This window comes from Rhipicephalus sanguineus, chromosome 1 (assembly GCF_013339695.2).
Source record: "Rhipicephalus sanguineus isolate Rsan-2018 chromosome 1, BIME_Rsan_1.4, whole genome shotgun sequence".
Classification (NCBI taxonomy): Eukaryota; Metazoa; Arthropoda; class Arachnida; order Ixodida; family Ixodidae; genus Rhipicephalus; species Rhipicephalus sanguineus.
Genome location: NC_051176.1, coordinates 81472106 through 81482107, shown reverse-complemented (window position 1 = coordinate 81482107; position 10002 = coordinate 81472106). Strand labels below are relative to the sequence as shown.

The following is a 10002-nucleotide window of genomic DNA, read 5'->3' as shown; positions in this document are numbered from 1 at the left end:
CAGCTGTGAACCACTACAGAGCGTGATCCTGCCTTTGCCTACCCGCCTGGTACATGTCTACTGCAGCCATATCGTCGCTATTGTTGTTGTAAAGGTCCGCATCTTCTCATTCGAGTTCTTCAGTACAAGGGATGTCGTCTGGCTCAGGCAGCTGCTGCCAAACACCGAGGTTGTGAAGTACGACACAAACTGCGATGATCTTCTACGTGAAGAGTGGGTCATAGTACAGTGTTCTGTACCTCTGCAAGCACCGAAAGTGGGCCTTGAGGACTCCAGTGCACAGTTATACGACGCACCGCAGTGAAGAGTGGGTGCGGTGGAATCGGGCAGCAGAGGATTCTGCAGGATGTGCTCCAGGGGTGGGGTTAAGCAGCCAAGGTTGAAGGGAGTATGCACTATCACCTGTGGAGGACAGTGTTCCGATTAGCATAATATGAATGTATACATGAATATGTACTATCCCTTTCTCACTTCTTTTAACTTATTCGAAGACATCGTGTCACTGATATGCACTGCTTTCCTTTTTTTTACAGCTAGACATATTGACAGAATTGCTTGTCTGGTTAGGTTACATAAATTACGGCTTTTGAAATTTTCCAACGAAAAAATGGCTTTATTTTCACGTGGTTTGGAATCAACTCAATTCCTTCGTCAGGAGGAATGACAACGAAGCTACTGAACTGCAACCTTTAACTTCTTTCATAGAAAAGAAGGGGCGAGTGACAGAAGGCGCATCTTCTTTGGTGGTAAGGGTGTTGTTCTTTCTTTTGATTGCATGGGACTGATGTGCGGCTGCCGACGGTCAGGACACTCAAGGCTTGGTTTCCCTTGGTTTTTTTTTTTGTGCTTATGCCGTCAATGAAAAGTGACAGCAGGTTTCTTTTGCAACCGTTTGAGTTGTTTTTTAGTGCTTTTTATGAACCATGACTGAAATACCTTTGAGTTGTCAGTTGACTTATTTTATTGCTTATAGCACATGACTGTGCTTGCTTATTTGTATTTTTTATACAAGTTGTCCTTTCTACGCATAATTGTAGTTATGAATGTACATCAATGGCAGTTGTATTTGATGTATTCTTTTTTTTTTAACATAGCCTAAGAGCTTAGCATTTTCTGTATCATCGCATGCTTACTATTTATTATTTCAACACTTTATAATAAAGGATCATACAATGTCTTTCATGAAAGTTTATTTCATGCTTGACCTTTCTATTGCACTAGTAGTCTTTCCCATGACCATAGAAAGACAAGTTGCAATTATACACTGAGAGCAAGTCGGATTATTGTGCGCCGCCTCGGGTCTCAGTATGACTTTTCTCAAATGTGTGCATGAGAGAATTTTCATTCAAGGGAACACGAGTGCCACTAAAGTAGAAAGTGTTCGACCAAGGTAGTTGCCAGTAATAACATACGGGGCAGAAATTTGGACAAAGAGACTTGAGTAGTTAAGAACCATGCAGCGTGTAATAAAATTACCATGAATAATGTTTTTGCTACACTAAGACACCACACACGCATTCTCACGCTTGCATACCAAGCAGCTATTCACCAACCTGGCCACGGCGTCCACTGCCCAGTACTGCCTCACGGTGGATGTCTTCCACATAAAGGCGTCGTGCACGGGCCCAGAGTGCGAGGGCAGTCATCGGCAGGGTTGGTCACATACCTGCAGAGTGTTGTTTGCATTGGAAGGAAGTCGGCAACAGCAATACAACAAGCTACATGCATAACAACTGTAACTGTGTGGTCCAACGCCCTTATTTCTCTCGAGTTGCTTTCGGAGCGCAGCTTCGACAGCTGTATCTTTCATTTCATATGTGGCAGTTACTGCATGTCTGCATATCACTCTTTATGAAATTAGAGCGCAATCAGCACGTTTGATTTCCTTTCATGCATTATTTTTCTTAAAAAGCTGCCACGATCAAATATGAAGCTCGATAAACTTTTTATGGTGTCAAGTCACCCATGCCAAAACTAAATAGTGACGGAAACTCCGTTTACCGCGACTACTGCGTTCTTTTCTATCACTGCAGTTGGAGCCACACCAAATGTCGTTAAAATACTGGAGAGTGGCGAAAAGCTATCTTTCACGTTCCTGCTTTGCATTCTACTAACAGCATGCGCGAGATTCAATAACATGAAATTTGTTCTCACCACCATGACGCTGAGGGCATAAAAGTTCTTGCGGCAAAAGTAAGCAGCCTTGTTGCCGTCGTTTTTTTCATACGGCGCACTTATGCACACAAACGTGTCGTCTACCCCCTCGACGCAGCCTTCAAATCTTGCATCTACGTGGAAAAAGCCTTCCTTTTGGCAGGAAGGGCGATCCACTCATTGCCGAAACGCTCGACGATCGCTTCCATGACAGCATGAATCGTGAGACCAACACTGGACTAGCTCGTCACCACGTCCTCGTTGTTCGCGATCGCGTCGTGGTAACTGTCGGTGGCGAACAAGCGAAGGGCGCAAAGCACTTGTAGCTCAACAAAAACAACAACGTCGGTCCGGGCTGTTCTCGTGTCCGTACGCCGCCTCTCCAGGCCCTGGCGAAGCTCCCCGCACAGCCATCGCACAATGTCCTTCGTCAGCCGGCACCGCAGTTGAAACAATTGATCGGTCATCACAAAGGCGTCGCGGTACTCGCGGAATTCTTTCTTCCTGCAGCTCCAGCCACTGCACGACAAAGGGCAGCGCCATTTTTCTTCGCTTATCTAGCGTTCTCTTGCGGCGAGAACCGCAACTTTGAACAAGCCAAATTAAACAATAACCTTTTATTTTAACAAGAAAGCTTCATGTACAACACTTTATAATATTACTAACCGAAAACATGCTTGCAAAGTAACTCACGGAATGACATCTACACATACGTATGTGAGGCTGCACATCGAACAAGCAACTCAATTTACAACAATATAGCGGCCAATTTTGGGCACTTCGTCGTTCTCACATTTTAAGCTGTAAATTTGGCAGGATGCAACGTCACGCAACGTCAAATTGACGTTACAAAGAGTGAGGTCCTGTGACGCAATGGGCGCCATCAGTGCAATGTCCAATCGTGTTGCAGACATGGCGGCTCTTCGTCAAGTGAGCAGTAGTTTCGATAAACCGCAAGTTGACCGTAGGCACACCTCAGTACCATATTTCGGTTTCGTTGTTCCACCCAAACCTTTATTTCTACATGACAGAGTACGGCGAAGCGTTACTTCGGAAAAAAATAACTATTTTTGGCACGTTACGTCATCGCGGATTCCTGTGTCGTAACGCCATTGCAGCGCCACAATGCGAACGACCTCGCGTGACCAGTCAAATCAGCAACATGGCGGAATTTGACAATGTCCAGAATAGCATCCCTGGTCTGCTGCTTGCGCTAAGCGATAGCGAGAGCACAAGTTCGGACAGTAGCAGCAGCAGCGATGACGACGAGCCGTACGTGCTGTACGAAGGGATGTTTAAAAAACGCCAGGCCTGCGCGGAAACCGCAGCACAGTCACAGCGAAAGCTGGAAGAGCGGCGTTTCTAGAGGCCGTTAAGCTATCTTGGGGCTACAATACAAGTGCACTAGAAAGGTACCCACTACGCCATAATTCACAATTTTTGTGAAGTTGGGAAGCACCTTCTAAGCCATTATTCGTCATTCTGCGGAGAAGCGAGGCGCCAGCTACACGACTGTAAGGCATTATGTGCACTTTGTTGACGCGACGACTGATGACGATGAAGAATTATGGCTCAGCCCTTTGTAATGGGTTGGAATCTTTAAACGGCCCACCAGTTATGTAATTTGCATTGGGTGACGCCCGGTCGCTATTTCCCTCTCCCGTCATGCTGTATAACATACGTTGACGTGGGAGAGAGACGGGGGGGGGGGCGAAGAACTTTACTGAGACCCCGAGGAAATGGATCATGCGCTTATGGGCTTCCTTGGCAAACAATACAAGTGCACTTGCGAGGAACCCACTGCGCTATAAATCATTGTAATTTTACTGAGACCCCGAGGAAGTGGATCATGCGCTTATGGGCTTCCTTGGCAACCAATACAAGTGCACTTGCGAGGAACCCACTACGCTATAAATCAGTGTAATTTTTTAGAAGTAGGGCCGCAGGCAGTGTGCCATTTTTCGTCATTCTACGGAGAGCGTTGGTACCTGCTAAACGCATGTAAAGCATTATGCGCACTTTGTTGATGCTGTGCCTGATGACGATGAAGAATTATGGCAGAGCCCTTCGTAATGGGTTGGAAGCATTCAACAACCCACTCGTTGCGCAATTCGCGTTGTGTGACGCCTGGTTACAGAATTCGCGTTGTGCGACGCTTGGTGCTTATTTTACTCTTCTACCACGCTATATTGCATATGCTAATGTGGTTCTTTCCCGACATGAAGTCTGTATAGGACCTTTTTGCAAAGCAGTTTCAAGCACCGGCGTGGCTCAGAGGTTGAATACTGGGCTCCCACGCAGAGGGCACAGGTTCGAACCTCGTTTCATCCTGGAATTTTTGCCTTATTTCGTTTTTTTTTATTTCGAGCGACACTGGTTACGGACACCGGCGGCGGCGGCGGACAACTACGGCACCAAAAACGGCCGGTGAAATGATCTCATAACAGCTTTCCCTGTAAAAATGTTCCCTGTCCCGCCGTGCGCACGCCCAAAGATAATCGGCTACGTCGAGGAAGTTGTGCGTGCGGACTCAGAGGAAGAGGTATGTATACTTCAGCGCGACGCATAACTTTTTTTTTCTTTTGCGTCATGATTACTGTGCATTCTTAAACGGTCGCGTACTTGTTATAGTTTCGCAGGAACTTCAGCGTGTCAAGGGCTGTCGCTGCCGACCTGTACAACGACTTTGGTGCCTCTCCGATGTACCCTCGGTATGACAATGGGGGATCACCTGCAAAAACAGCCGAGGAGCATGTCCTAGCGTTCCTGTGGTGAGCTTCAGAACGTACCTTTACTAACTGCAATCACGCTATAACTTCAGTATTGTCCTGAAAGTGATTTCTGTGCCCCTCGACGTCCGTATTTGTCAAGTTGAAAGTTTATTTTGACGTTGTTCCCAGGTATGCTGCAAATAAAGCCTACATCAGAGATGTTGCCGGTCGCTTCGGGCTTGGTGAGACAACAGCCTTTAGACTCATTGAGCGTGTGATGGACTACCTTGTGGAATTGGCTAAGACCGTGATAGCCTTCCCTGACGACTTGCAGGGCCTGTCCACGAAGTTTGAGCAGGTAAGAAATGGCGTGGAAATGAACGTGTGAAGTTTCTGTACATGTTTTCGCGGCTATGACAAAGGTGGAGAACGTTATAACGCATGGTTACGGCAGCAGAAAAATACTCTGTACAAGTACCTAATGTGAGACGCAAGAATTCGAATTAACAGCTGATTTACCTGCTAAGATGGACGAGGATATATAAACTGATTGTGCCTTTCTAGACTTTTCCAAGGCACATCGCCGTTTGATTTTGAAATTATCTGTTCTGAATCTAGACCCTGCCACCCTAACATGGATTCTTAATTTTTTTGTCTAATCATCAGCAGTTTACAATAATTAACATTTTCCCTCTCTCCTTTCATTACGTTACTTCAGGTGTACTACAGGGTGGCATTATTGGGCCGTTACTATTTCTAATATGCATTATTTACTTATTAAATAATATTTATTTATTTAGGAAAAGCTGACAGGCGCTTGAAGAGGCATAGGGGGAGGGGGAATGGTACAATTTGCACAATGCCTGCTTTTTAAGGTGCAAAGCTTCTTGTAAATAAAAATTTCCTTAACTTTAATGCATATGAAACATCAAATATCAAAACCCAGTTCTTAAGTTTCAACAGCGTGTTCAATATTGAGAACAAGTACCTAAGTTTAAAAGAATTTGAGCAGGTGGCTAATTAGTGGCTTTATTTGCAGTTGTCTGGAGTACCTGGCGTCATTGGATGCATCGATGGCAGTTACATAAGCATTCGCTGTCCTGCCACTAAGGTGCGATCAACGTACATCAATCGGCACAATTACATCTCTATGACACTACAGGGAGTCTGTGACCATGAGAAAAGGTTTTTGGATGTCACTGTTGGAAATCCCAGTAAAATTCATGATGCCAGGGTGTTTGAAAATTCCCGTTTAGCAAAAAAGCTCCCTCAAGTTTGTGCCCCTGGAAATTTTCATGTCTTAGGCGACGCAGCGTATCCCTTGCGTGAATTCCTGTTGACCCCATTCAGAGATTATGGCAGTCTCACGGATCAACAGAAAAAATTTAATACAAGGTTCTCCGCAACAAGGGTGCGTATTGAGAATGCGTTTGCTGACCTAAAGGCTCGTTTCCGCCAGCTTCTGCATCTAGACTTTTTCTTAGTTGATAAGATGAACAAGTTTATGATATCATGTGCTGTTTTGCACAACTTGTGCATAACCGCAGGAGTTGGGGATGTCCCTTCTGGCCTTGATGATAGCACTCCAAGTAGCCTGTGGGAAAATCTTTCCCAAGATGATGCTGCTAGCTGTGGGCCACAAACAGCAAGCGATATATTGCTGCGGAGAAAAGGCGAGCAAAAACGGGAGTGCGTTTTTTCAAAAAATGCAGCTGCAATGTATTGTCTAACATGCAGCCAGGTTTTTTGTAAGGGCAGTTAAAGGGACACAAAAGGCAAATATTAAAGGGACTGTCTAAAGTCCTTCATCGCTTTCTGTTTTGTACCGCAATAGAAAGAGTACCGTCTGAAGTGTACAACCTTGCAGCGGTTTTTCTGGAAAGTGAGTAGAAATTTTTAAAACAGAATTTTGCGATCTGCGTTCGGTCTTCTTCCATTGGCGTGAAACGTGCCCACAACACTGGTTGGTGGACGCGATGACGATTGTAGTGCCGGTAAAAATTAAAACCGAAAGCCCATGTGGTTTTAGTAAAATTACTTTATTTTCGCTGAACACTATTGTAATGAATGTAACAGTCGTTTTCAGCGGGCTAGCGGTTAAATGAAGCCCTATTATGCGATTACAGAACAGTTGTTTTGCTGCAATCGCAGTCTATGCATTTATTTTAGCACTGCTGCCGCAATCCAAGCCAAGTTGATTCATCAAAAAGAGATGATAAATGCGTGCCTTCACAGCGCAGTACATGTGAGACATCCTAACAACAATACAGCGGCACAGTACGACCAGCGCGGAGAGCCGCATGGCATAGCGCATGAGTTAAAGCAGACGAAATCGAAGGCGGCACGACATGCAGCGCCACCGGGCGCCTTTTTGGATGCGTGAGAAAAAAAAGCAAAAAATTACTCTCTGACGCTACCGAAAGGTGCCTCAAGTCCGTAAAATACAATTTCAAGTTATACATGTTTGCTTTTAAGCAAAATTAGTCTAGCTACGAGGATTTCTTGTCCTACCAGTTGATTAAACCACATCGCCGTTGGGTGACGCTAGCAGTCATTCTTTCACGATTTTCAACATCAAATTAAAAATATAATTCCTTTTTTATGGGGCAAGAGCATGCTCGTTGCCGCCGATGTGATGAACGATCTTCTCATTTTCACCATAATCAAAAAATTTTTTTCGAGTGGCAGACAGTCCCTTTAAGTCAACGTTGATTGTTGAAATAACGGTCCAGAAACGTCGTAGTGCTTCTTTTGTGCCAAGGAAGTGTTTATTTTGAAATAAAATCGCGTTTTAGTGGTCCGCATCGCGTTAGCGCACTTCAAATCACCCGCCCGAAAGCGGTGTATCTCACGTCACTGTTGCCGTGCCCAACGTAGCCCGCCTTCACAGCCGTTTTAGACGTTGTCATACATTGAGCTTTAACTCTGACATAAATTAATTGCCTTTAGTGTCCCTTTAAAGAAGGCATTGAAAGCTGTCTTTTGATTGTTTATGTTCCTGATCATTCAGTAACTGCCCTGTCAACTGCTTGAAGACAAGCTGCTGTATGTTTTACCTGCAAATAAATTGTACAGAAGATGTGTGAAATAAAACTTTTTACTTTGTAGTCTGTGTTTGTGCAGCGGAGGGTGGAAATGAAGAACGATTTATTTGTTCTTAGCATTCAAACCAAGTGTAGCTCATAGGGGATCATTTTATCTTGCCTCTTTTCGCTTTTTCACTTCTTTGCCTCTTCTTCCCGTTCTCTAGTAGCTTTTTTCTGTGTTTTGGTTGCTCGCCATCCTTCTGTCCAGTAGACGGAGAAGGGCTCAGAGTCTCGGTGTTTCAGAGTGTTAATTTGTTTTTGCTTATGCTGTTGATGTCTTTTGTTAGACCACGCCAACAGAGCCTCTTACAAAATCTAGTTCTGAACTGCTGGTGAGAAATCACATTTTTTTAAGCTCATTTTCAAATTCTGCAACTTGAAGAGAGTTCCCAGATTTGTTGTTCACAACACAAACTGTTTTTTTTGCGCACACTTTTGTAGCATGTGCAGCATTGGTCTGCACACGCTATGAGCTGCAACGCATGTGCATTACTTAGCCCTAAATTTTCACCTTCAATGCGTATTGTGCTTCATTAACTTATTATATACAAAAAAAGTCTTAAGTGTTGCCGAAATTGCGTTAATTTTGTGCGCTTTAGTTACGTATGTCAGTGATGAACAATGAATGCAGGTATTTCTTTAAAGGGCCCTGCAACCTTTATTGAGCATCGCTGGAAAGGTTGCCAGTCTATAGTCGAGGCACCTATGTACGTGATGTCAAGGAATGCAATGCCCACAATAAACATGCTTTTGATATTTTATTCGTTCTTGTCCAAGCCAAAAACGTCACGGAGAAGGCTCATCTTCTCGGCATGCATTTGCTCCCGCCGCTGTATCTTGCCAAGGCGCCGTTCTTCCCTTTTGGCTTCTCTTTCAGCTTTGTGCTTTGATCGACGTTCTTCCAGTTCTTCCATTTTCTCGAAGAATGCTTGCATGTGCAGCATCCGAGCTGAATCTGGACGCTTTTTTTTTCGCATCCTCCGTGCCCTCTTGCCCGAGGGAACCAGATGTAGTGTTTGTGGCACTATTTTCTAATGTTGATGGGCTCGAATGGCCTGGAGAGACAGACTGTGCTGGTGTCTGTGGGCATGTCTTTTTTGAGACCACACCACTTGCGTCACGCACTACCTCAGGCTCTATGCTATCATCAAGCCACTTAATTTTTTCCAGTTCGTCTTCATAGGGGACTTCTTCCGGGGAATTGCCGGATGTGTTGTTTTTGACGGCTGTCACTTTTTTCCTTTTCAGAACAGTCTTATATCTTGAGCAGCACTGATCACCAGTCCGCGTTACGCCGAGTTTATCTTGGATTTCTCTGGCAATTCTTTCAAACATCACCTTCTTGTTTCTGAATTTTTTCATCTGGCCGACTTGACCAAAATAAGAGGCATGTAAGTCGAGCAGCAGCTTCGTTTCGCCACTTGTCCACTCACACCCTGCAGCTGGAATATTCAACACACAAATAGTATTTCCCAGTATTCACCACCATTTCACATTCCACTCATCACTAGCATTGTAAAGTGGAAACGCATAAATGGCTAAGCAATAAATTTTTAGCTGTGCTTAATGAACAACACAAAAAATTTGTGGATGTTCATGCAAATGACAATGTTGGTTGTACACAAAAACATGTACAGCAATCACTTATTACACAACTGTGCAAGAACGTTAAGAACCAGTTAAGCTGACATAGACAAAAGTAATATTTTAAACCTAGTGCAACTCTCTGAACTGTACAGGTTACTAAGAAATTGACCAAACTGGCTAGAAATTTCCGCTGCTTGCTGATGGCACTAATTACCTCACACATGTATATCTAGCCATAATTCCACAGAATGGCTCATTGGGATGAGATTATGTATAAAAGGGCAACATTGCACTTTGTTGACCTAGTGCAATCTATGAGTGAAATACTTATTGTAATCTTTAGTACTGTCAACACTGTTCTGACGCAGCATATATTGAGGGCAGCAGATAATCCTCTTCATATTTAACAGTAAGCATAAAAAAGGCATTTGCGCAACTTTCTAATATTGCTACTGTATACAATA

General features: G+C 44.2%; 1 protein-coding gene across 1 annotated transcript; it reads left to right on the top strand.

Moving 5' to 3' along the window:
* The first annotated feature begins 4615 nt into the window (after window positions 1-4615).
* LOC119404189 (putative nuclease HARBI1) lies at window positions 4616-9227 on the top strand. Its single transcript, XM_037670793.2, has 5 exons — window positions 4616-4696; window positions 4786-4925; window positions 5055-5223; window positions 5905-6584; window positions 9200-9227. Exons 1-5 carry the CDS (start codon window positions 4616-4618, stop codon window positions 9225-9227), a joined length of 1098 nt encoding a protein of 365 aa, XP_037526721.2.
* The last annotated feature ends 775 nt before the right edge of the window (window positions 9228-10002 follow it).

Excerpts from the sequence above, each read along its gene's own strand:
- LOC119404189 (XM_037670793.2), top strand. The coding sequence starts at position 4,616 with ATGTTCCCTGTCCCGCCGTGCGCACGCCCAAAGATAATCGGCTACGTC. Across the intron at positions 4,697-4,785 it reads GTGCGGACTCAGAGGAAGAG|TTTCGCAGGAACTTCAGCGT; the intron begins GTATGTATACTT and ends TACTTGTTATAG. Across the intron at positions 6,585-9,199 it reads TCAAAAAATGCAGCTGCAAT|AACAGTCTTATATCTTGAGC; the intron begins GTATTGTCTAAC and ends TTTCCTTTTCAG.